Here is a 27,900-nt window from a genome sequence, read left to right on the forward strand (position 1 = left end):
TATATAAGGGCAATAAGATATTCTCCATCTTATTCTCTATCCCTTTTTGAATGATTCCTGACATCCTGTTTGCTTTTTTGACTGCCACTGCACACTGCGTGGATGTCTTCAGAGATCTATCCACGATGACTCCAAGATCTCTTTCCTGATTAGTTGTAGCTAAATTAGCTCCATATTGTATGTATAGTTGGGGTTATTTTTTCCAATGTGCATTACTTTACATTTATCCACATTAAATTTCATTTGCCATTTTGTTGCCCAATCACTTAGTTTTGTGAGATCTTTTTGAAGTTCGTCACAGTCTGCTTTGGTCTTAATTATCTTGAGCAGTTTAGTATCATCTGCAAACTTTGCCAACTCACTGTTTACCCCTTTCTCCAGATCATTTATGAATAAGTTGAATAGGATTGGTCCTAGGACTGACCCTTGGGGAACCCCACTACTTACCCCTCTCCAGTCTGAAAATTTACCATTTATTCCTACCCTTTTAACTAGTTCTCAGTCCATGAAAGGATCTTTCCTCTGATCCCATGCCAACTTAATTTACATCGGAGCCTTTGGTGAGGGACCTTGTGAAAGGCTTTCTGGAAATCTAAGTACACTATGTCCACTGGATCCCCTTTGTCCACATGTTTGTTGACCCCTTCAAAGAACTCTAATAGATTAGTAAGACATGATTTTCCTTTGAAGAAACGAAGGAGTCACAACACAAGCTGCTGAACATCCTACATACCTCAACAGCAGGTCATTGCGCTCCCTGTCAACGAGGCCTGGTTCGACCCAACAAAACCCATATAACAGCCACCAGCCACAATACCTCTCACATGTAAGAGAGCAGACAAAAAATATGTTCCCTCTAAAGATGTGGATTTTTTATTTTCTCACTAATCTTCAAATTCCCTTGATGTTGACACTGCAAATGAACATGGCAGACAGCACCACACTAAATCGACACCCTAAGACAAGGACTGGAAACAACTGAATTTATTTGGAGGAAAGTCATATTCATCAGTGACCCTGCAATTTAGGATTGCGAATTATCAAGCCGTTATGGCAAAATACAATCCTATCAACTACCTTAAGTTAAACGCCTTCATCGAACATCTCTTAACTGATCAAAGAATAGTTTTAGCTGATCATTCCTGAGGGTCAGCTCCTCGCGAGAACATTGTTGCAGGCCTCTCTGGACACTGCTCGCTCCATCTCCACAGCAGTTGTCATGCAAAGAACCTCATGGCTTCTCCTTTCTGGCTTTCAAAAGGATGTACGATCCACTGTGGAAGACTTTCCATTTGAAGGATCAAAGTTGTTTTTTAAAAAATGGACAAATCTCTCCACACATTAAAAGATTCGAGAGCCACGTTGCATTCCCTGGGAATTTACACACCTACTCAAAAAAGAAAATATAGTAAGTCACAGATGGCACAGAGATCCCAGCCTGCACTGTTCCCTCCTCCCCAGAGCCATTATGAATCCCAACAGAAAGGACAACTACTACAGAAGCGAAGACCAGCTGCCCCACAATCTTCAAAATCACAGCCATTTACATCTAAACACGAATTTTGATGTATTGCTCAAGCCTTCGAGTTACCATCCTCAGCTTTATTTGCTGCAATGACCCAAACATCTCCACCCCTTCAGCGACCACCTTAGAATTTATTGTCAAAACTGGGAGTGTATAACAACAGACAAGTGGGTACTGGAGATCATTTCCACCGAATATTTGATCCACTTTACCTCCCTCCCTCCTACTTCCCTTCCCTCCCTAACCTCCTTCAGGGATCCTTCTCACGAGCACCTTTTACATCAGAAAATAAACTAACTATTTTCGGAACCTAGGTGCTATAGAATCAATTTCCACTTAACACAGAGGGAAGGGCTTTTATTCCAAATACTTTCTGATACCGAAAAAGAATGGTGGTTGAAGATCCATTCTGGAACTAAGATGACTCAATAGATTCGGAAAGATACATTTCAGGATGGGCAGCAATAATCCCATCTCTGAACCAGGGAGACTGGTTTTTGCCCCTTGACCTACAAGATGCTTACTTTCATATCACAATCCACCCATTGCACAGGTGGTTTCTAAGATTCACTTTGGGTCAAGAACATTTTCAATGCAAAGTGCTCCCATTTGGTCTATCGCAGGGATCGGCAACCTTTGGCATGCGGCCCGTCAGGGAAATCTGCGGGTGGGCTGGGACGGTTTGTTTACCTGCAGTGTCCGCAGGTTCAGCCGATCGCAGCTCCCACTGGCTGCGGTTTGCCGTTCCAGGCCAATGGGGGCTGCGGGAAGTGGCGGCCAGCACATCCCTCGGCCCATGCCGCTTCCCGCTGTCCCCATTGGCCTGGAACAGCAAACCACGGCCAGTGGGATCTGCGATCAGCCGAACCTGCAGATGCTGCAGGTAAACAAACGGTCCCAGCCCGCCAGCGGATTTCCTTGTTGGGCCGTATGCCAAAGGTTGCCGATCCCTGGTCTATCATCTGCACCCAGCGTGTTCTTGAAAGTCCCTGCTCTGGTAGCAGCACACCGTTGCAAACTCCTGAGTATGTTGAGCAATGTCTTTTGCCACAGGTTCTCACCTTGCGGTGAGAAAGTCCAACAAACAAAAGTTCCTTTTAATGTGCTTGTAGGTTAAGTATAAAATTAAAGAATTAAAGTTAGCTTATTGGTTAAGGAAACGTATATGTGTTGTAAAGAAAGACCCTGACTAGCAAGTAGAAGAAAGGCCTTGAAAATAATGAGTTGTAGGACCAAAAGGAATAAAGTAGGGAGGATATCTGGTCCAAAGAATAACTAATGAAATACAGTAGAACCTCAAAGATACAAACACCAGAGTTACAGACTGACTGGTCAACCGGACACCATGTGAAATTGGAAGTAGCCAATCAGGCAGCAGCAGAGATTAAAAAAAAGAAGCAGCAAGTACTGTACTGTGCCTGTATTGCATCTTAAAGGTAGGCTCATCTGGGCTGCCTGTGCCCACCCCACCCCCACTCGTGAGTGGGGTTGCCAACTGTCTAATGGCACAAACCCAAACATCCTTGCCTCACCTCTTCCCCAAGGCTCTGCCCCGCCCCGCCCATTCTCAGAGGCCTCACTCCAGCCCCTTTCCCTCCATCGCTTGCTCTCTCCCATCCTCACTCACTTTCACCAGGCTGGGACAGGGGGTTGGGATGTGGGAGGGTGTTTGGGGTGCAGGAGGGAGCTCAGGGCTGGGGCAGAGGGTTGGTGTTTGGGTGGGGGCTTGGAGTGTGGGCTCTGGGAGGGAGTTTGGGTGCGGGAGGGGGTTCCAACCTGGGACAGGGGCTTGGGGTGAGGGCTCTGGCAGAGAGTTTGGGTGCGGGAGGGGGCTCAGGGCTGGGGCAGGGGGTTGGGATGCGGGAGGGGTTTCAGGGTGCAGGCTCCAGCCAGCACTTACCTTAGGTGGCTCCCGCAAGCGGTGGCATGTCCGGCAGCAGTTCCTAGGCTCACGAGCGGCCAGGCGGCTCTGTGCACTGCCCCTCCCTGCAAGCACCGTCCCCGGAGCTCCCATTGGGCCACAGTTCCCTGTTCTCGGCCAGTGGGAGCTGCGGAGTCAGCGCTCGGGGCAGTGGCAGTGCGCAGAGACCCCTTGGCTGCGCTTCCACCTAGGAGCCGCTGCTGGACATGTTGCAGCTTCCAGGAACTGCGTGGAGCCAGGGCAGGTAGGGACCTGCCTTAACTCTCCTACGCCACTGGACTTTTAGCGGCCTAAAATCTCCTGAATTGGCTTCAGTAGCCTCCAGGAGATTGAGCCTGATTACTCCCGGCCAAACCGGGAGGATTGGCAACCCTACTTATGGGGCAGCCACTTACAGGAAGACACTGGGGCTGCCAGCTCAAGGCAGCTGGAGCCAGCAGAGCAGGAGCAGAGCTGGGGTCTGTGCAGCTTTCACCCTCTTCCGCCCATTCCGCTGGGAGAGGGACATGCTGTTTTTAGCCCCCCTCCCCTGGCTGGGAGGGGGACATGCTGTTCTCTCTCTCTCACACACTGGCTCACAGGAGCAAACTCATGCCGGGGCTGACTAGGTTGCTCAGCTGTTGCTGAATCGTGGCCTGGAGTGTTATCTGCTGGATCTGGAGCCTGAACTGCGCTTTGTTCAAAGTTATGAACATTTCAGAGTTACAGACAACCTCCATTCCCGAGGTGTCCGCAACTCTGAGGTTCTACTGTAAGGGGCAGTTTCTAAAAAGTAGGCTTCTGACCGATAGGGGTAACTGCAGATGGTTTTAAATTAAACAAAGAGTATCTGTCTTAAAATGAGCCAATACAGCCCTTTCCCATCCACAACTAGTGTTATCCCCTCCTTGAACTCAGGTTCAATGAAAAAGCTGTTGGTCCTTAGAAAGGAGGGGAAGAGATCCAGAGGAAAGATCTTGCAAAGAAAGAAGGTTGTAAATCTTATCTGGATTAAGAGTGGAAATAAGGGTGAATTCTCTCATATTATTTTTAGGTGAAGTCAGTAATTGGAAATGACATCACTTGTTTGTTAAAGTGTATAAGAAGTCAGCTCTTAAAGGGTTAATTGCTAATACCTGCCTGACTGGGCTGGAGCCAACCAACATGGGTCGAAGCACCCCTGGTTTAGTCTGTTTGCTAGAATCTTGATCAAATGCTTATAAATGGTTTGTTACTGTTTGGGTGTAGTAAATTGCTTATTAGTTAAGCTTTTGAGGCAACTGCATGAAGTACCATTTGGCCTTTGGATTTGATAAAGTAATTTATGGTTAAATTGGTGTTGGGTGATTTCCCATATTAATATTACTAATTTCCAATATTATTAAGCCCCTACTTGAATTGCGGGATGATTGTCAAAAAAATTGCAGCTGAGTTGTGGACAAGCCATGGAAAAGTAATAATGGGCGTTATTATTTTGCAGTAATTTGGAAAAGGGTTAACAGCAACAGCCTGGGGCTGAGATCCAGGGAGGCTCCCGCTGTCAACTGCCTGGAGCAGAGAGCCGGGGGGTTTCCACCATCAAAATTCTGGTAGAAGCCTAATATTGCAGGAACTGCAATTTCCTCAATATCGCAAATTAAGTAGGGCCTTAAATATTATTAATAATTCCAACAGTGCCCCTCCCCTCTCCCGCCATTGCACCCCGCTCACATTTGTTGTCCTATGTTAATGAAGACTGAGTTCAGAGATACATTCGTGTGAGGTCACCTCCTACTCGGAGGATCCTCTCTTGGAAAAATGTACTGCTCTGGAAAGCGTGTGTCACCTAACATTTCTGGAGGAGGAGGAGTTGTTATTTCACCTAGATGCCCCAATCAGGGTAAGAACCCCATTGTGCCAGCTGCTGTACAAACATGTAGTCATAATTTGTCATGACGAGCGGACAATCTAAATCGAGAAAAGGTATAACAAGTTAGTGTGACTAACAAAAGGAGGGAAGAAGGAAGGGAAGATAAGAGTAAGAAAAACACAAACATGTGGTTTCATAGGTTAGCTATGACATAACTTGGAACCATTTCGCAACTTCAAGTCTATTTTTGCATTATTTTTTAAAAGAGAGCCACAACATTTAATTTACATTGGGCAGGTGGAGCTCTGAACCTGGCCCAGTGATGCCTGCCAAATCCATTACACCCAAGATGAGATTCACCTCTGCAAAAAGTAGTCATTATTTCATCCTCTGCCCTCCACAGAGGTTTCTGCTGGGGTGGGGCTAGATCTAATATTTGCCAGTGGGAATGACTGAGAGAAGACTCTGAGACTATGAATATTGTATACACCCCCACCTGTGCTGGTTGGTTCCTGACAGGCTGCTTTTCCTTGTAATGGAATTGTGGTCCCTTTGCATCACTGCAGTCTAGTCTCCTGGTACGCTTCTGGCTACTAGGATCTTCCACTACCATCTGTGAATTTGAACTAGAATGTGTAACTCTGCTGTTGTTCCCTCTCCTAACAGAGTTTGAGAGGCTGTTAGCAGCTCTATGGGATTCAGACTTTCCTATTTCTTAAGCAGTTCTTATTTCTGTGTGCATATGTCTACATTCAAGAAATGCTATATAAGCCCCAGTGAAATTAAGTGGAGAAAAAAATTCAATAAATTTTCTTCATTTAATGTTCATACAGAATGATTGAGAGGGTTTTATACAGTTAACCCTAATAATATAAGAAGGAATATTTATATAAAATAGGTGACTTCCACAGTTTAAAATACGTCATTCTGATTATCATCTCGGTCTCTCTTTCAGTTCTATTAAGATTTTAATAATTGATCTCTTAACCTGCAAGGGTTAGAGATAATTTATTATCATTTGAAATCAGATTCTAGTATGCATTTTGATGGTATAATATATAAAATATTGGTTTCTAGCTCTAGCAGTACTTGAGTGTGCTGGTAACACTAGGCAGGAATTGAAGTGGAGCCAACCCCCTCCCCCTGCAAGAAAATAGTCAAAATTGTATACATCTTGCAGCCTGTCAGGGTTAGAAACAAGCTGGGAATCTCTGTTTTCTCAGTGTGTATACGGCACATTTATAGGTAGTTTGTGGGTCACTGGTGCCTTGGAGCTACACATTGAGCTTTTTTTGGCATTGTTCTTGACTTATGTGAACAGATACTCACCTGTTTAACTTTTGATTCCTCAAGTGGCATTTCAGGTTGGCCCTTTTTTATGCAAGAGCATCTTTACATCTATACATTTTGTAAAAATAAAATCCACTCTATTAAATGTTTGCATCCAAGTTTGCATCGTTTGTAGACGTTGGCTTCTTGCAGTCCTAGTTATTTAAGTAACCGATGCAAATATAAAGTATTTCATAATGAGACATGGCAATAAGTACATGCATATAGTAATGCTTAAAAAGAGAGTGAAAATGATTTTTTAAATCTTAATTTCTTTAAATGCCAGTGATAACTGATCATAACACCTTTTGCGACTTTGTGTTCAAATATTTAGATTTAGAGAACAACTAGCATGTTTCTCTGAAAATCTACAGAGAATTGTTAAACAAAATAATACTATTTTTATAAAGTGTTATTTTTTAAAGTTCTGTCTTTAAACCATTAATAAAATCTAATTATGTCTTTCTATTTTTCTTTTAGCTCCAGTGATAAACCGGTTCACTAGACGGGCATCAGGTAGGTTTGATAAAGTTGCATGTTTTCATTGGCCAGTATAACTATTGAAACATAATAATAATTATGGCTATTATGTTAAGTATGTTGTAACGTTAATCATATGTGTTCACAGATAACTAACTTAAGTTTCTCTAAGTTAGTTATCTGGTTTGCTGAAAAAAAAAAACCTGTATGTACAATGACTGTTAAGATTTCAGGCATCCTGTGATTTCAGGCATCCTGCAATTCCAGGGTCACAGAATTTGCCATAGAATTCTCCCATTGTTACAGAATTGGTCAAGAATCTAAGCTTACTTTAAAAAAAACAGAAAACAACAACAACAACAAAAAACCCCGAATGTTTCTGGTGGTGATGGGTGCAAAGAAAATATCAAAGGATTATAAACCAACGTTGTTGCTCTGAGTTGGCCTGCAAGCTCTGAGATGCAATATTGTCAAGCCCGAGCATTTAGAAATCATGAGTTGGCCCCCCAAAAATGATGACATTAAAAAAAATATTAACTTTTGAGTTATATTTATTTGTTGTTTGGGTTCACAGCCTTTGGGTTTCCTGTTTTCAAATGTTTCTCCACAGCCATGAAGGTGAGAAACTTAGCTTTAATTTAAAAAAAAAAAAGTGGATTGACAAGCTGATGCTTTAAGAAAATCTCCAGTTATCATGAGACCTATAAAATTGTGAGCTGGCAACACTGGAGAGGTGAACTAGCTCCATTATCTCAGTGAGTTAAATTTGAAACCTAAAGAAAACAATACTGACACTTTCCGCTATGAACTATTTTACTGTTGATCATTTTAACTGAAACAGATAGTTTGGGAGTGTGGGATAAGCACACTGACACCCATGCTCCCTGTCTGCTTCCAAAACCTCTAGGTTCTTCCCTGGCAACTTCAGCTATGCTATGGTCAGCACAAAAGTCTTTGCCATATTGAAAACTGAAAATGTGGGAACAGCATAAAATAAATGCAAAGTCACATGCATGTATGTTTGCAGGACTGGTGCCTGTGGTAAGTGACACACACATTAAAGAAAGATAATGCATCACAATACCTAGTTTATTTTATGTTTGCATTTGTAGTTTTAATTACATGATAATATTTCATGTACTCCAATATTATATATTTTATCAAGCTAATGAACTGTTCGCAAATAGGAGCATTCACTAAAAGTGAGGAAAGATATTTTTGGTGCTACCTATAGTGTGTGATGGTTGGCAAGGGTATACTGTAACTTTTTTTTATCAATAGTTGACTTTTTAATGAATGAAAGCTGACTAGCAAAGGAATGACAGCTTTGTATTTTAATAGATGGGTTCAATTCAATAGAAAAAAGTGAGTTAATATTGTACAGGGAAAAAATCAAAAATTACTTTTATATTATAACATTGGGAGGAAAACAATGGTTCGGGACACTTTTTTTCTGCATGCCTATATCTGAAAAACAACACTTTTTAAAAAACCAAACCAACTCTTGTGGGCCATTAATGCATAGTGTGCGTTTGTCTATTATAAAGAGAGAAAATGGAGTTATGTCATTTAGAAAAGTGATAACTGACAAAAACAGCTTTTTCTTCTTAAACAAATGTGACATTTAGTGCACTTGCATAGAAGCCTATGAACGGATTAGACTGTAATGACTTCACAGGGCCCAGAATGGTCTATTGTGTTAATGATGTGTGCATTAACTGTCTCTAATATGATCCTGGGAGTTTTGACTAGGTAAGGAGTTGAGAAAAGAACTGGAAGGCTTCAAGAAAATTAGGCCCATTTAAAAAAAAAAAAAAAAAAAAAAAAGCACTAGTAACAATCTCTGTTACACCCCTATGTGGTTATTTTACAGTAACATACAGTATATACCTACAATTTGCAGGACCAGCCTTATAATAATCATGGAGTAGTTATTTTTAAAACAAAAAAAGTCATGAAGAGTGATATTTCTTATTTTTATTCTTAAATGCTCACTGGTGATGGAACTGGTATAGCATATTTTTAAACAGTGTATTTGTAAAATATAAGGAGACATTGTATGAGGGCTGTTGCTGACATCCATACACTTTACAAAGACATTTTAAAATAAGTGGAGTAATCTTGAAATGCAATTTTTTGTTGTTGAGGCACCTTTTGGTGCATTGTGATATTCAAGATGCTCTTGCAGATGGAAAAGCCAGATGTTAATATTCCACCTACTGCAACTTCATAGAATTCAATAATTTTAAGCTGATTCATACTTTTAGGAAATGATAGCCTGCCCAAGTGGGAAAAAATAATTATTTTTTAAAATATGGATTCCAATCACCTTGAGACATACTTTACCAGGACTAACTAATTTTAAGGTTCTGAACTCTGCAGGGTTAGTGACTTTTAAGTAAGTGCCACAGAAAGAAATCTACATCAGGCTTCTACTACTTCTTTTCAAAGCCTGGTACTCACCACAACAATGGATAAGTTGTTTGTGATGTTTCTATCATAATTATGAGATATTCCTTGCTATTTTAGTAGACTGAATAAGTTTCGGTGCCTTTGCTTAGCAGAGCTAGAAATTAAACAGCCAGAGATTAATTGTTGAAGCACCTGCTGATAACAATATAAGGCATTTATTATTTAATAGCTGTTCCATTAGCATACTGTGAATATACTAATATGCTACCAGTGTTCTATTTGTTCATGGAGGGCAGGTATATAGGAGAAACAGGAAGATGTAATTGTTCCTGAATTTTAATACTTAAAACTCAGTGAGATAAATAATGTATCTCTGTGCATGCGCACATGCACACAGTGTGTGTATAAATGTGATCTAGTGGAATGCTGGTTTAGTTATGTTGCACAATGATTTACATTCTAAAACCTGCTTTAGGTTGTTCATAACTTTCTGAAATTTTCGCTTCTTGGGCTGGAATTTTCTATTCTTGGTCTCTGCCAGAAAGTGGATTATTTTAAGGTTCAAGAGGAAAGTGATTTAGCTGCCTTTTTTGAACAGGCGGAGAGTGAAAAATACATGTTTCCCATTCCCTCAAATTCTTGACTTTTTACAAAATGGCCCTACAACTGGAACATTTGGCTGGTATTTTTTATTACAATAGTGCCTAGTTACTGACCAAGAATGGACCCTCTTGTGCTGTGCACTGGATAAACAGAGTAACAGACAGTCCTGGCCTTGAAGAGCTAACAGTCTAAATAGACAAGACAGACACAGTTGGGGAAAAGGATAGAACATACAGGTAGAGTGAGCAGTTTGATAGCAGTAAACATCATGCTGCTTCCACAATTAAAAAAAAATAATAATGGACTGGGGTTTTGTTAGGAGGGAATTAGAAGATAAAGATGAGGGAGTGGGAAATACTGAAAAGGGTAGAAGGACAAGGCAGGATTGAAGAGGGAGAAGGGGAGCAGACAAGGAAGGTGAAATGAGGCTGTAAGGAAGGGAGCTAGAGGAAGTTGGAGTAGTCAGTCAATCAGCAAGGGGAGAGACTATCCAGAGCGAAAACTGTAGAAAGCTATTTGATAGTGTCATCAGTGTCTGTCTGTCCCTACTGCAAAAGCTCTGAGGCTGCTTGCATGTTTGCTCCTGCCGCCCTCAATTTCATTGGTGCCTGGAGTTGGGTCTTATTCAGAATTTTTCTTTGCCAAACCCAAGTGACTTGTGAGGTGGGACGAGCAGTATGAGTCCAATGACCCTGAGGGGAGTCATCCCTGCACAGTTGTGGTCTAGGCTGCTGGGAAGAGGGGTAGTCCTGTCTGGTCCCTTTCTTGCCCTGTATCCCCTCAATGCTTTTGTGCCTGCTGAGGTTAATTCTGTGTCTGCTCTTGTAAGCTTCAATGTTTTTGGACCCTGGGATTGGCTTCTCTGAGGAGATTTGAAATTTGAAATTTAGCATGGAAATAGCCCTCATTGAGGAGCAATAGCTTTCCTTGTTATGGAGGTTTTGATTCATCTGGGTAGGAAACCTGGGACTGGAAAGGCTTCTGCAGGCCTTTTAAGATCTTGTGCATACCTCAGCAGATGCCTCAGGCTCTTGTGCTTCAGCAACTTGGAAAGCTAGATAAATAGGTCATCTATTGCTCTTATGTAACACATTTTTAATTCAGAAGTTGTAAAATTGGAAAATACTCACTGTATTTAGAATGAAGCTGAACTATAGAGCTGTCGAGGTTAGGTGACTTGCAGTGCTAGCAGAAAGCTTGTTCTTTAAGATGACATATACCTGTAAGGGTACCTCACTCTGGCAGTCTCTGAGGCTCTATAAAGAAGAAAATAGGACAGCTGGACATGATATAAATGTATGTGGCACCTCAATGTGTCACTTGGACTGTGACTAACTGAAGTTGAAATACTAGAAAAGGACAACCATGCTTTCACAATGCTTTATTGAAAAGAAGCAGCTCTTTTGGAAAGTGCCTGTTTTATTCATCTGGTAATTACTTAACTGGCCTGTATCCTGCTTAGTCATTTACATACGATGGTGAAATACATTTTTTTTTTTTTTTTTGTTAGTAAGGTATAAAAAATGAAACCATTATAGTTTAAAATTTGCAAAAATGAGTTGATAGTGATTATTTTCTCATTTTACTGAATTGAAAATCAGTAATAAAAAAACTAAACACATCAAAGTAGTTCAATTTTTATTAAGATAGAATTAATGTTACATTGTCAAGGTAGTTCTCAGCATTTTAATGATGTGATAGTGTTTACATGTACTGATGCTAGTTTTCCTTCAATGATTTCCATGATAAGTGTGCCAGATATCCTAAGAAGCAATGAAGAATTCTTACTGAATTTAGTCTACTTGGAAAAACATGATATTAATTGAGGAAGATTTAATATAATTCATTCCTTCATGGAACTGGACAGATGATTTAAGTTTGGAACAATACAAGTGGTATTAAATGTAGTTGCAGTGAACTACAAGTGAATAACACAAAAGTGAATAATGGCAAAAACTGATACTGGAAACCAACAATGGAATATGTTATTGGGGAAGAGAAGAAACCTTTGAACTCACAGAAAGTTGAAATGTTCTCTGTGATGACAGCCTGTTGGAATTAGTTGTGCTCCACTTATGCAGGCGGGGCACTCACTTCTTATGATAGTTTCAAAATAGAGAAAGAAAAGAGGATAATTTAAATAAAATGGTCAGGTATTTTCTTTAAAGGCAGAAGATGAAAATGTATTGGAACAAATGATGAATTAATATTGACATACTAAAGTATCTGTACATGCCATGCCTAGAGTGCAGGTAGAAGGAAGAACTGTTATATATTAAGCAAATCAAATTCTGATGTCTGGGGATGGGAGAGTGAGGAGCTTATTAATGGGCCTGTGATGCCAATCTACTTCTTTCAGGGGAATCATCGGATTCTTAAAGGTCTGAATTTTCTGTACCTTGGTATTTTAAGACAAGAATTCATGTCCTAACTCAAAGATGTCTGGGTTCATCCATGCCTCTCATATGCCTTTAGACACTACCTGGCTTAAATGCCCAATTCTTCACAATTTTATTTTTAGAGAGAGAGAGAGAGAGAGAGAGAGAGAGAGAGAGAGAGAATGAACCATTCAATTAACACACACAATTATTTTATTCAAAAAAACTATTAAACACTAAGGCTTATCTACACTGAAAATGCTGCAGTGACGCAGCTGCGCCTCTGTAGCGCTTCAGTGAAGACTCTACCTACACCAACAGGAGAGGTTCTCCCATCGGCGTAGGCATTCCACCTCCCCGAGATGCGGTAGCTAGGTTAATGGGAGAATTCTTAGTGCTGTCTACACCGGGGGTTAGGTCAGTTTAACTGTGTCGCTCAGGGGGGTGGATTTTTCACACCCCTGAATGATGTAGTTCTACCAACCTAATTTCCTACTGTAAATCAGGCCTCAGGTTGCAAAGTCAAGCACTTAACTGTTACAGTTAATTGCACTTGCAGTTGCCTTGCAACCTTAGCTTTAGTCCCTAGTGCTTATGCATGAGGACAGTCTTTACTTAGATGATCAAAATTATTTTTTCCACAGGACTCTGTCTCATTCAGTGTACTGGATAGCTAGAGATCAGTCTGTGAAGCAACTGTTCAAAATTCTGGGTGAATTGGTATCCCACCCACCTCTGTCTGAAATAAGAGAAGAACATAATTTAGCATTTTAGGTAGCCACCTTTCTAGTCTTGACACCTGAAACAGAACCTGACAGATCAATTCTTTAATCAATTTTGACAGTTTCACACTTTAGTAAGGGATTTGAACAGTTTTGATAAACCAATTTGACAATTGGTTGATATAAATTTGAATCAAACTTCAACAAAATAAATACAGTATAGGAAGAGAAGGCTAGTTCCATAACTAAGTTGTTAAATTCCATTAAGCAAGATCAGAGCTAACAGCTTTCGAGACAAGACTTTAAGACAGATTTTTCAAATTAATAATAAATATGGTTGGTATTTATTCATAAGCATTAGTTTGCAAATATGAGAGTATTAGTATAACATCCAACAAATTTACGAAGATCTCCTTAGTGGATACTGTAGAATAGGGATCAGTCACCTTTGGCATGCGGCCTGCCAGGGTAAGCACCCTGGCACGCCGGGCCTGTTTGTTTACCTGCTGCGTCCACAGGTTCGGCCGATCGGGGCTGTGGGAAGCGGCGCGGGGCAAGGGATGTGCTGGCTGCCGCCCCCATTGGCCTGGAGCGCCAAACTGCAGCAAGTGGGAGCCGCGATTGGCCGAACCTGCGGACGCGGCTGGTAAACAAACCGGCCCAGCCTGTCAGGGTGCTTACCCTGGCGTGCCGCGTGCCAAAGGTTGCCGATCCCTTCTGTAGAAGATTTTAATGAATGCTAAATTGTAGTGGATAGAACACATGACGTTATTTTTCTCTGATATATTCTCAGTTCTCTCAGTCTAACTATGCAATTTTCCATATTAGCAACCAATCAGTTTGCTCCCATTACATTTAACATCCAGGCCATCTCTTTGTGACAGAGACTCATTGGTGCCAACAGGCAAAGGTTTCAGTTTTCTTAACAAGCAACTTATGTCTCAACCTGGGCAAACTCACTACACCGAATACATAATTTTCATGGTACTTATCCATGAAGCATAGCATGTGTGGTCTCTACTGAAAGCTTGTAACTTAATGATACTCATAAGCACTGTGAGATGTGTACAGGTACTAGTTAAGGAATAATGTAACTATATTGAAAATTATACCCTTATGGTCACCATGAAAGACCAACTGTAAACATCAAAATTAATTGGCAGGGGAAAGGAATGATCTGACATCGAGGGGATCACCCTATCTGTGAATAAAGATAAAAGACTGATTCAGTATATCACAGGGTCGAGAAAGACATTCTGGGTCCATTCACTGAGGAGACTCTTGTTGAGAGGGATTGTTTCATGAAAGATTGGATCCTGGTTCCTAGGAAGCCAGCCAGCTCTGCAACAGACTGAACTTTGTGGGGGTGGAAAACCTATTTCATTAGTAAGGAAAGATAGCTATTAATAAGTGTAGGCACTAGTTTGTGTTTTATATTGTAACCATTTTTTTCCATCACTCTCTCTTGTTGCTAGTGAAATCTCTATTCTTTCTTAGAGAAACCTTCTTTTGTTTTATTGTAAGTGCTCAGTAATGATTTAAGATAAAACTGGTAAACTGGGGTATACTGCTCCTTTGGCAGCCGAGGATCTGGGATTTCTGTGAGTAGCCAGTGTCAAAGGCTGGATATCATGGGGGGGAAAGCTTCAAGGGACTTGGACTGGGGTGCACCTTTTTACCCGGCAAGGCAAAGACTGGTCTGGCTTCGCCCAGAAGAGAGTGTTTGGGTGGCTGAGGCTGGTGGTGGTAGGGAGCTAACCTTCAGCTCTTGCCTACCAGAGGTAAGACTCCCTCTTACTAGAAGCAAGAGGTAACAAGGTGACTCACAGTGCTTGAGTCACACTCTTGTACACCTAGCAATCATTAGCATATACTACTTTCCTCCCCAGATCCACCTTTTGAATGTCACTTTTACCATTATCAGAGGGGTAGCCGTGTTAGTCTGAATCTGTAAAAAGCAACAGAGGGTCCTGTGGCACCTTTAAGACTAACAGAAGTATTGGGGGCATATGCTTTCGTGGGTAAGAACCTCACTTCTTCAGATGCAAGAAGTGAGGTTCTTACCCACGAAAGCTTATGCCCCCAAGAACCTCACTTCTTGCATCTGAAGAAGTGAGGTTCTTACCCACGAAAGCTTATGCCCCCAATACTTCTGTTAGTCTTAAAGGTGCCACAGGACCCTCTGTTACTTTTACCATTAACTGGCAATATACCAGAGAACACAATAGCATTGCGGCGCAGAATACAGAGGTGCTCAAAGAAACTACAGTTCTAGGAAATAACCTTTAAATCCATTTATGCAAGTGCTTGTATTTTACCATTTGAGACTAATGAAACAAAACAGTTAATATGGATTAAATAAAGTTTGTATGTATAGCATTTTCATATGTAGACTGTATTTTAAAAAACATTTTGGAGCAGATGGCTATTATCAGTTCTTGTTAAATATTTCTGATTTGCTTTCTCTAATTTATTTCAGCATCTGTAACTACTATGGTCTTAATCTTAATTTTCCTACTAATTTATTCTTTCACAAATATAGTTAACACTTGCCCCTTGATAACTAATTAGGGAGAAACTATTATCTCTATCATAGTTACAGAATAAATGAACAACCTCTTTTAAGCCTGTTTGTAACATCAGTTTTGCCAAAGCAGGTCCATTTTGTCTGCAATGTCACCTGGTGTGATTTTTATGCTTTGGGGAAATTCCATAAATGAGGCATTTCACTTTTTGAGCACTTTCTCTTTATTGTTGAACAGTATAACTCAAATGGATTGGCCCTTAAACTTCAAATTTAAATTCAAATTTGGTTTAAGAGTCTGGACTTGGCAAATACTGATGTTTTGAGTAGTTCTGGGTAGGGGATGGGATATTAAGTTATTTAATGTCATTCCTGCATACATTTTGAACACCATGTGCTAGTTCATTCGCATTTTAGGAAATGTACAGTGGCTTGATGTTTGCTTCCTAAACACTGTCAGTTCCATATGCCTTATGGGAAGCATGAAGCCTTGAGCTACATATTTCTTAAATTGCACAGTGGTTTAATTAAATAACTGACGTCTCTGTGACAGGGTGCAACTCACCATGCTAGCGCCTCCTGCTGGCTGTCCCGAGGATTAGCTCTGCTAATCCATGCGCCTTCTTCTAGTGATGTCTCGCTGCCATCACTTCTGCTCCTGGACCCATGTCGTTCCAAAGACCACAGCAGTACCGCAGTCCAACAGTCCAGCCACTTCCTCAGTGGCAAGTGGGGGACCCAGGCTGGCCCACTACTCCGAAGTTAGGCATTAATCACCTGTAGTATCTGACCAACCCCCAGAATTGCATAATTTGTTTTTTGGTTGTGGGTATTGGGTAGCTGGCCAAAGCTTGTACTTTTGTCCCAGTTACGTGATCTTGCTATTCCCGAATCTGCATTTAGCCGGGTTGGCAGTTGGGTTGGCAGTCAGGCTGGCTTTGATGATTGATTTTAATACCTCATGTGGCTGTCCCAATCTGGGCTATATAGTATATCGTCTAGATAAGCTGTGGCATAGAGTCTGTGTGGAAGTAGCACTCGATCCACTGGCCTCTGAAAGGTTGCAGCCACCCCACGAAGTCTTAATGTCATGGTCAGAAAGTGGTAGAGTCCGAAGGGCATGGCAAAGGCTGTCTTTTCCCTGGACTCTGGAGTCAGCTGGATCTGTTAGGTCATATGTGCACAGGTACCTGGCTACCCCGAGTTGTTCCAGTAGCTCGTGCACCTGTGGCATGAGGTATGGATCAAACTTGGAGATTATGGTGACCTCCTGGAAGTCAATGGAAAACCTCATTGTGCCATTAGGCTTCAGGACGAGAACTATGGGGCTCTGCCATTCACTGTGGGATTCCTTTACTACGCCCAGATCTAGCATTGCATGGAGTTTAGTCTTGATGATGTCCCATATCATCTTGGGAGGGGGCTGATGGTCCTCCCTCACCGTCTCTCCATGGTCGGTCTCAATGCACTGATATGTCATGTGGGTAAACCCAGGAAGGGCGGAGAATACCTGAGGGAATACTTGTACCAGCTGATCCATCTGGGCTTTTTGTTCAGCCCCAAGAACTTCCCCCAATTTGACAGCGTTATTAGCCTCTGTTGTCAGAATCTTGGGTGCTAGTTCAGGGTCAGTGGCGACGGGGGTGATAAGGAAGGCTTCCCAGTCACACCAGGCCTTTAGTAGGTCGACATGGTAGACTGGGGTGTCTTTTTTTCTTTTCCTGGATTTCGTATCTCATAGTTGACTGGGCCTATGCATTGCAACACCTCAAAAGGCTCCTGCTATTTGGCTAATAGCTTGGACTCTGTGCTTGGCAACAGCAGAAGAACTCAGTCCCCTGGCTTGAACTCTTGTAACCGGGTTCCACAGTTGTGTGTCATCATTACCTAACTTTGTTGGGCCTCCTGTAGGTTCATGGGCAAAGGCCCCCAATTTTTTAAGCCATTTGTACAACTGAAGGCCATATGGGACTAGGTTTTCTGCTCATGGTCCCTGGCTTTTCCAGGACTCTTATAATAAGTCGAGGCTGCCACGGGAGTGTTGGCCATATAACAGCTCAAAGGGGGAGAAACCTGTGGATGCTTGGGGAACCTCCTGATTAGCAAATGGTAGTGGAGGCAACAATTGATCCCAGTGTTTGGGGTTAGTGGAGGAAAACTTCAACATCCCCTTACGGATCTTATTAAAATGTTCCAGTAAGCTGTCAGTCTGCGTATGGTAGACCAATGGTTTTTAACTTGTCTATCTTAAGGAGACTACATGAGTCCTGCATCAGGTTGGATGTAAAGTTGGGTCCCTTGTTGGTCAAGATTTCCTGTGGCAGGCTTACCCTGGCAAAGAGTTTCATTAACTCACTTGCTAGCACACTTGCATTGATAGAGTACAAGGGACTGTCTTCTGGGTGACATGTCACATAATCCACTATTACCGATATGTATTGATGGCCTGATGATCTGTTTTCTAAGGTGCCAACTAGATCCAACCCTATCCTCCTCTCAAAGGGGGGTTTCTATTAAGGGCAGTGGGACAAGAGTTGCCCATTTGACCCCCTTAGCCTCAGAGTTGGCACTCTGGGCAAGACGCACAGTAGTCTGCAACATCCTGGAACACCCCAGGCTAGTAAAAGCAAACCATGAGGTGTTCAACAGTTTTCTCCTGCCCTAGATGCCCTGATCAGGGAACCTCATGGGTGAAGTGGAATACCTCTTGCCTGTACATTTTGAGGACCAGCAGTTGGGCCCTACTTTCCCCAGTCTGTCTTGCTTGCTCCATGCAGTAAAGCTGTTCTCCCTGTAATTTGAAACATGGCCATTGTTTCTCTATGACTTTCCCCATTTACCATGGCTAATTGGTCATACATGCGGGAGAGGGTTCGATCTGCTTGTTGTTCCCGCACAAAACTGGTGCCTCGGTTTAGGGTATCTGCATGGTCATTATAGGTCTTAGCTTTGGGCTGCGGACTTGGTTGGGATGAGGGTTGGGTCCTTTGGTTTTATGGTCCCTGTCCAGGATTGTTGAGTTCGCTCACCTCCACCCACGTAGGTTCTATGGGGAATGACTCTGGTCCGGCAGTTATGCGTTTGCTTGTTTCACCAGAACCTCACTGAAGCACTCCCAGTCCCTGCCCAGTATAACTGGTCAGGCCAGTGTGGATGCTGTGCCCACACATACAGTCACTGAATGTCCCCCCACCATCAGTTGTACTTGTTGTGAGGGGTAGTGCCTTATGTCCCCACAGACACACTGGAGGAGGATCCATTCCTCCAGTGTCCTTATCTGGGTCTACAAGTTGCTGGCGGATCAGGGACTGGTTACATCCTGAGTCCACCAACCTTACTACTTTCTTACCCACACCAGGACTAGTTGCAGTTCTTCTTACGGTCTCTAGATTCTGCGGGCCACACTCACCCATAGTCACATTCCATATAGGGGCAGTCTCTACAGAAGTAGCCCACCTGTCCACAGGAGAAGCACTTCCCAACTTATGGTGCAGACGTCCGGCGGTGGCATAGCCCGCCATTACCCGGTCTATCTGGTTTCTCTGGGGTCATGCGGGTGGTACTATTGTGGAAGACTTGGGGTTGTTTATGTGTGGTAGAGGGTTTTGCCAACCTCCTTTCTTTTTGTTCTGGCTTGGGGGACTTAGCTTCTTCTTGGCAATTGAGGGTCCTTTTGAGACCCTGTCAGGCCTCATATGCTGCATCACTGGTTCTCAGCGAATCTCTGTCTCTCTGAGTCCAACCTCCAGATGTCTCGGGGGGATTGTAGGCAGCTTGGTAGTTTTCCATATGCCTACGGCATCCTTCATGGTCTCGGGTCAATGTCTTAACACTTAGGCCCATCGTCCTGCCTGTAAGATCTGCTCTATGAGTACGAGCTCTGCCACCTGTACCCCTGTCCAGGAGTCTCACTTCAACCACTTCCAGAAGGGATCTCTGAACTTCTGGGCTACTGTTTGTGGGTGTGCCCCTGGAAGGTATGCCTCTTCCCGGAACCGCCGCCAGTGAGTCTCCTTAGTGATGTCCAGGTAGTCAAGGATTGCCTTGTTTACCTTTGCATAGTCCCGGGACGATGCTGAGTTGATGCTGAGTCGAATTCTCAGTATGTGGTTTGGGCTGGTCCCGACAGGTGGGGTGCCACAACACAGCCCAGTGTTCCGGAGGTGTTGCGTTAGGGGGGCCAGGAATGGTGTTCGCCTTCCCCGCGCCCCCCCCCCCCCCCCCCGGTCACCTTTTGAGGTTGGAGTGCAGACAGCATTTGTTGCGCTGAATTCTGTTGTTGCTCCTGCTGGTGTATGACTAATTTCCTGTTGTTGCTGCAGCTGCTGTTGCAATTGCTGTAGGGTGGCCTGCTGCTAATCCATTTCTAGATCCATTTCTCAGGATGGACTTTACAACCCTGGGCCTCCTCTTGTTTTTTTTCCTCTTCACTGCTCAGCAGGGCTGATCGAATGTTACAAGTGATGGAGAATGCAGGCAGAGTCCTTAGTGGTTCTTCTCTCAGGGAGTGGGGGAATCTGACCATGCCCAGTTAGCTACAGTGGCTGGTCACAACCCGGACCCCACTTCCCTACTACTTGCAGGGGGGTGGTTCTGCCCTTGTGGGCCTCCTTAGGTCTCTCCAACTGAGGGATCAAAATGAAAGTTACAAACCCCCACGCATTCAAGGATACTCTCTCCCTGCAATCCCAGCAAAGGAGGTAGGGGTGGATTGGTGAATCTATGGTACTGCCAACGATCCAGCCCCAGCATAGTGGGTTTGGAGACATCACTCTGGCTGGGTCACTGAGACAGGCTTAGTCTATCTGTCTTACCCTGGGAGTCTGCTGTACCCTCAGGATTGGGGTGAAAGTTTCCTGCCTAGTAGTTCCCTCCACAGCTTCAGGAGTCATTCCTGCAGTCTGCTGCTTAGGGCAATTCTGCTCCTTCTTCCCGTGCTGACTTCAGCTTCCTCCTTTTTAAAGGCTCCCTCCCTAATATGCATGATTTACAGGGCTGGAGGGGAGGTGGGGCTAGCCCTGCTGCAGGGCCTCTCTGGCCCTTTCTTTGTCCGTGTGGGGCATATACACCCTGTCACAGAGGGAATAACAGAGCAATTATTGAGTGATCCATCCCCTGTCCAGTCCCAGCTTCTGGCAGTCAGAGCATGGGATTGCGTCTCTGACTGTCATGGCTAATAGACATTGATAGAATCTATCCTCCATTAACTTATCTAATTCTTTTTTTGAACCCAGCTATACTATTGACCTTCATAACATTCCCCTGGCAATGAGTTCCACAGGTTAACTCAACACAGGTGCGTTGTGTAAAGAAGTACTTCCTTTTGTTTGTTTTAAAACCTGCTGCCTATTAATTTCATCAGGTGACCCCTGATTTTTGTGTTACATGAAGGGGTAAATACTTCTTTATTCACTTTCTCCACACCATGATTTTATAGACCTCTATTATATCCCCCCTTAGTCGTCTCTTTTCTATGCTGAACAGTCCCCGTCTTTTTAATCGCTCCTCATATGGAAGCTGTTCCATACCTGTCATCAGTTCTCTGTACTTTTTCCAATTCTAATGCATCTTTTTTGAGATGGGGCCACCAGAACTGCAAGCATTATTCAAGGTGTGGGCGTACCATGAATTTATATAATGGTGTTATGATATTTTCTGTCTTACATATCTCTTTCCTAATGCTTCCTAACATTCTGTTAGCTTTTTTGACTGCTGCTGCCTAGTGTGGAGGAGGTAGGGGGCTGGAAATGTGGTGGGGCGCTCCAGCCATGCTCTGAGTCAGGACTTGTTCAAGACACTGCGCAGTCTTGCCTGTCCCATCAGGCAAACACAGATGATCTGATGGAGGGGAAGGAACCTTGGGTAAGTATGTGCATGCATTTTCCCTACAATATTTAAAATTAAAGATCGCTCCTGCTCATCCCCATGTTAACGAGACAAAGTATCGACTTTTCATTGTTTTATTCATATGAGAAGAGGTCAAGGTGCAACAGCAAGAGGTAGAGTTGGCATCTGCTTTTCATTCCCTGTTGGGTTAGGTAGGGAATGGCCATGTGGAGCACTTTGTTTATGTGAATAGGAATGTCCCTTTTATCTTCCTGAGAAATCTCAATGAAACTGTCATGGAGATACTCTGCAATCCTCTCCTGTAGGTTTCTAGGGATGGCTGCCCTATTTCTTTGTCTGTGTCAAGACAGTTTCCCATGCCACTCTGCAATGATTTCAGCTGGCACCATTGCAGGAAACAGGCTAGTGGCATACAGGACCAGGCAGTTTCAGGATCCCTGTGTTCTCTGTGCCTTTAGGTATGTCTACATTCAACTAAAAACCTGCACCTGGCCTATGCCAGCTGACAGGCTTACAGGGTTCAGGTTGCAGGGCTGTTTAAATGCAATGTAGACTTCTGGACTCAGGCTGGACTCTGCAAGTTGGGAGGGTCCCAGAGCTCAGCCTGCAGCCCAAGCCAGAATGTCTACACTGCAATTAAACGGCCCCACAGCCCGAGCCCCGTGAGCCCAAGGCAGCTGGCGTGGGCTAGCCACAGTCCTCTAATTGCAGTGTAGACATACTCTGTGATCATCAGGAGTGAGATATCAGCTAAAATCACCACTGCCTATGGAAAACAGTGTCAAGATACAGTTCCATTACCTATAGCAGTGCCTATGGAAATAGAGACTGACATATTATAGCTTTGTGCAACAGAACAGCTTTCCTCACCCCAGTGGGCCATAATCTCCATCGCTGGGGCTGGAGGAGCAGTGCTGTGCTGAGGCATTCCAAAACTGAAGTGCCTATAAGCATTTCTTATTATAGGAATAAGGTGGAGGGAGTTTTGGAAACTTATCTTTCACTTTCTATTGTGACTGTAAATCCAATGGCACATCTGTCTGTTTTTACCAGCATCTTCTGCCCTGGCGGCCTTGAAGGGTGTCTCCTCCACACTCACAGAACACCTGACTCTGAGGAGGAGCAGAAAGAAGAGGAATAGGGAGGACATGTTCTGCAAGATCTTGCAAGTCACTGCTGCATCGAACCATGAATGAAGGCCTGGAGGGCCAGTATGACCGACAGCATGGAAAAAGCCGAGAAGTCCAAGCAGTACAAGGAGCAAGAGATACACCAGGATATAATGGGTCTTCTCAGGTAGCAAACCCAAATGCTGCAGACCCTGGCTGACCTACAGGTTCAAAAATCCCAGACTCTCCACCCTTTGCAGACCTTGGTGAACACCATGGTCGCTATTCCCTATAGCCCCCACCATAGACTCAGAGACTCAACATACTATGTGGCATCACATACCTCCTTACTCCTACCTGGTCATGCTGGTGGACAAGGAAAACTACTGCTTCATGTACACTGAGCAGTGAAAACCACGGATGGTGTATGTGTAGACACAGAGGATTACATTTGTGCACATTGGACTCCCTTTCCAATTTTGAAGTTTCACCCTGTCAATTTGTTAAAAATGTGTATAATGTTGCCTGTGGTTTTTCTGCACATTGATTTTCTGCACTGTTTCCCACCCATAAAATTTCCATTTTTGGAGAATCAAATTATCTTTATTAGTTCATCATAAATATTGCAGAAAGCATAGTGATTGTCAAAGCAAACAGTACTTGTAAATGTACAGCAAGTGCCACAGAGTTCATAGCTTCAGGAAAATATCCAGTCATATTTATAAATGTACAGAAAATATTACACAATTCTTAGCAACACTCGGCAAGAGAACACTCCATCTGAGAACACTAATGTGGCTGATTGTTAAAAGTGCTCTTTCAAAGCCTCCCTCAATCGCATAGCTCTACATTAGGCTCTTGTAGTAACCCTTGTGTCTGGCTGTTCAAAGTCAGCAGACAGCCACTCCACCCTCCTCCCTGATGGCAGCTATCCCCCCCTTTGTCTTATATTATGCAGGACACTACAGGCAGCTGTAACCACTGGGATCTTTTTTTCACTGAGATCCAGTCTTGTGAGTAACTATCACCAGCATCCCTTCAATATACCAAAAACACATTCAACAGTCATTTTGCACCTGCTGAGTTGGTAGTTGAATTTTTCCTTGGTGCTATCCAGGTGGCCGGTGTACAGCTTCATGAGCCAGGAGAACAAGGCTTAGCCTGGGTCTCCCAGAATCACTATTAACATTTCAACATTGCCAGTGAAAATCCACCTTTCTGGAAAGAATGTCCCTGCTTGCTGCTTTCTGGACAGTCCTGTGTTCTTAAGGTGTGAGATTTATGCACCTTCCCTGACCAGCCCACCTTGATATTGGTGAACTATTCCCTGTGATCCACTAACGTTTGCTTAACCATGGAAAAAGTAGCCCTTTCTTTTGATGCACTCTGCGGCAAGGTGGGCTGGTGCCAAAATGGAGATTTGTGTGCCATTGCCCCACCGCAGTTTAGGAACCCTATTGCTGCAAATCCATCTACTATGACCTGCATGTAGTTGAGTCATAGTGCTGCACAGCAGGAGACGATTAATGGCCCTACACACTTGTATGAGAACAGCCCCCACTGCGGATTTTCCAACTCTGAAATGATTTCTCACTGAGCTGAAGCAATCCTGTGTTGCGAGCTTCCAGAGTGATACTTGTTTCTCCACTGTCAAAACAGCTCTTATTCTGTTGTCTATGCACTGGAGGTGAGCTGGGGAGAGCTTGGCACACAGATCCAAGAGTGTGGTCTGACATAGCCGGAAGTTCCGCAGCCACTGCTCATCCTGCATTATGATACAATCCCACCAGTCAGTGCTTCTCTTTTGGGCCCAGAAGCAGCCCTCCACCATCTGCAGCTGTTCCGTGAATGTCACTGACAACCTTGAATTGTTTTTCTTTGTCACCCAGCAAACTGTCCTCAAAGAAATCCTTCTGTCCACCATTGTTGCAGTACTTCCTGCAGCTACAGGAGAATTACATGTACTGTATTTACAATCTTCATGCAAATAGAGGAGAACTGTGTGGTCTCCGTGCTTCTATCAGAGATGGTGCACATTGAAATGTGCCACTTGGGTTTGTGGGACCTTTTTTAAAAGGTGCGAAAACTATGGGATATGGACAGCATTATGGGAAGGAGAAAGTTACATGCTGGGAACTTAACTTCTAGCTCCCAAAGATCCCTGAGCAAGGCATTTGTATCCCACAGCACACTGCAAACATTTCCCCAAAGGTATTGCTTCAGATGGCAGCACGTGGTACATCACCCTTTGCATCAACACAAGTACTCCTGCTGAGATGTGCAATACCAATGCAATCAGCCCAAGGGTGCATGCTCCTGAGTGATATACAGGTGAATGCCAATGTAACTTGTGTTGACCAAGGTTTGTAGTGTAGACATAGTCAAATTTAAGGATTGAGAGAAAATGCGGTTTAATGAATGGAGCCAGTATTTCTGGAATTTATATCTTGTTCTTCTAATGAATCATGTGATCGCCCCAAAAGCCATTCATACTCCTGCAGGCAATAGTTCTGTTATACCAGTCTGACGTAGTAGAGTTGTGAGGTTTTTTGACCTCCCTATGTAGCTTTTGTATGATAGAACATCTGGCACCTGCTAAAATAATTAAAAACCAATTACTTTGAGTCCATAATAAAGAGCCCTTTTTAAGCTTCAGATCTTTCTGCTGCTTGTTGATAATGGTGGCAAAAGTGCTCTTCTCTCTTGTAAAGCCCTTTGGGGAGGTAATTTTTAAATCAGAAATGTGTGGTGTATGTTTGTTTTGCTTTTAAAATTAAATTATTCAAAACTGTGTTAGAAAAAGCACTTACCATCTGTACAGGACCAGATACACTGGAAAATCTGGGACAGGTGCTTGACAATTGCAGGTGCTAACTTTTATTTATTTATTTAATTTATTTATTGTATTAGACCAGATCATTTTACTATCACATGCTGTAGAGGAGCGGACTCACCCCTGCAGCGCCTCCGGGAATTAGCTCTTCCAGCATCCTGGAGCGCCCTCTGCAGGCCGGTGATCCACCTGTCCTCTGGCCCCGTGTCCCTCCCTGGACCCCGGTGCCCTTGTACCTGGGGTGCTGCCCTGTAGCAGTAACCCTTCACAGCTCTTAGGGTCTCCCTTCCCTGGGGAACCCCCACCCCACTATTCCCACCTTGCCTCAGTATAAGGCTACTGCCAGTCATCGTCTAGCCCCACATCCTGGGGCAGACTGCAGTATCAGCCTACTCATCACTGGCAAGGTTGGGTTTGGACCTGCTGGCTTGGCCTACCCCTGGCTGCCCTCTGTAACCCCCAGTACCTATTAGCCCAATGCTAGGCCACAGCCTAGGGCTTTCCAGGCTGGAGCTCCCCAGCTCCTCTGCCTTTCCCCAGCCCTGCTCTACTCAGGTACCCAGTCTCTAGCTTCCTGCAGCCAGGCCCTTCTCTCTCTGAATGCAGAGAGAGACTGTTCTGAGCCTCTGGCTCACAGCCTTTTTATACAGGCCAGCTGGGGCCTGATTGGGGCATGGCCCAGCTGCAGCCGCTTCCCCAATCAGCCCAGCTTTTAGAGCTGCAGCCCTCTGCAGGGCTGCTTTTAACCCCTGCAGCCCTCTTTCAGGGCTGGTTTCAAGCCCTTCAGGGCAGGAGCGGGTGTCCACCCTGCTAAACATGCAAAAATTAATGGTAATAAATATATTATTTGTCTAAAATGCTTCTTCATAAAGCTGCAAATCACAAAACATGGTGTTCTAGTGGCAGTACAACCCTGTGTTAGGAGCAGCGTGAGATTGCATTGTTCCAGGGAGCAGTGAAAGGTATGTTGATGGAAGGGTCAGAGCCATAACTCTGCATACTCCCAGCCCCCTTTCTTTTGAGTTGTTTAGTTGGCATATTTTTTTAGTAGCTGTTGAGCTTCAGAGGCTGTAATTCTGGCCCAGTCTTGTAGGTTTACATTTACAGCCATAGACATAGTTTGACTTCTATAGTTGCGTGGGGGCGGGGGAGGCAGTTCCAGTCAGGACAGTAGGGCATGTGTGGGGCGGGGGAGAGGGGACAAATTCCATGCCTTCCCAAGGCTTGCAGTTTGAGGGCAGAGATGACCCATATCTGCTGATAGTGGGGGTGGGGGGGGAGACAATTTAAAGGTGTGTGTGGGGAGGTCATGTGACTGTCCCACTCCATGTGTTACCTCTGGGTGCAGGAACCTTCCAGCCCCACCTCCCTGGCCCAGGGTAGCCAATCCTGCTGGCTCCTGGGGAGCTGGGGCCACAGAAGCAGGGTGCACATGACTGAGCCAGGGCCAATGCTGGCGGGGGAGACGGACGACTCACAGAAAAAAAAGTTTATCTCTGGAGCTCCCGCACTCTTGCGGACACCTCAGGGGTGCGGGCAATGCTCCTACTTGGCCTGAGCAGAGGGAAAGCTGCTCATGATGCTTTCCCCAGCGACCCCCTGCCCTGTGCCTGGCCCATGTTCTCCCTGCCCTGCCAGAGTTACCTGCTACGTGAGCTGCCGCTGCCGTGGCCGCCTCCCCAGCCGGGCTCTTGCAGGCAGCTGCCGCGCTGCACAGAGGCAGTGACCTGGAGCGGTCACCCTCACCCAGCAGAAGAAGTGGGTCCGTCCCGCCCCCTCCACTCCCTGTCTAGGCCTGGCCCAGGGCTTCCGCGCGCTCCCCACCCCACCCCACCAGGGTTACCTGCACTGCAGGTTGCCACAACCATCTCCCCGGCCAGACTCTCCCAGGCAGATGCCATGCTGCACAGAGGCAGCAAGCCTCACGTGGCAGGAGAAGCGGCTCCATCCCGCCCCCTCCGCTCCCTGCCTGGGCCTGGCTACTGGGGAGAGGGGCTGAGCGAGCTGGAAACATGCCAAGCTGGAGGTGCAGCATGAGGAGAACCAGAGCCCCTTTCTACTCCCCCGGTAGGCCGAGCAGAGAAAGCCCTGCAAGGGTAGTTCAGCGCTTGCAGAAATCAGGGGGAGGCAGTGGCATGTGACTGCATGACCCCAGCACGTGTTGCCTCTGCTTGCGGCGCCGTGCAGAGTACAGACACTGCATGCTCAGCTAGCACAGGTAGCAGCGTAGATGTTGAAGCACTGCTTAGGTGAGTAGAGCGTCCTACACACCTGAACCGTAGGGTATGTATCCTGCACAGCACGCTACAATCCCAAGCAGTGCCTCACACATCTACACTGCTCTGTTTAGCATTGTGGTGTCACTTCCCTGCCACGATGAAAGACTCCG

General features: G+C 44.4%; 1 protein-coding gene across 2 annotated transcripts in view; it reads left to right on the forward strand.

Annotated features, from left to right (window-relative positions):
• Positions 1 to 27,900, forward strand: part of PRKAR2B (protein kinase cAMP-dependent type II regulatory subunit beta) — a 171,173-nt gene that overhangs the window by 53,979 nt on the left and 89,294 nt on the right. For both annotated transcript variants that reach the window (XM_029910853.1, XM_024219861.1), the window contains one exon: positions 7,084 to 7,119. In XM_029910853.1, the coding sequence (XP_029766713.1) occupies positions 7,084 to 7,119 (36 nt within the window). The remainder of the gene's footprint in view (positions 1 to 7,083; positions 7,120 to 27,900) is intronic.

Source organism: Terrapene carolina, unplaced genomic scaffold, assembly GCF_002925995.2.
Source record: "Terrapene carolina triunguis isolate 2854851 unplaced genomic scaffold, T_m_triunguis-2.0 Scaffold68, whole genome shotgun sequence".
Lineage (NCBI taxonomy): Eukaryota > Metazoa > Chordata > Testudines > Emydidae > Terrapene > Terrapene triunguis.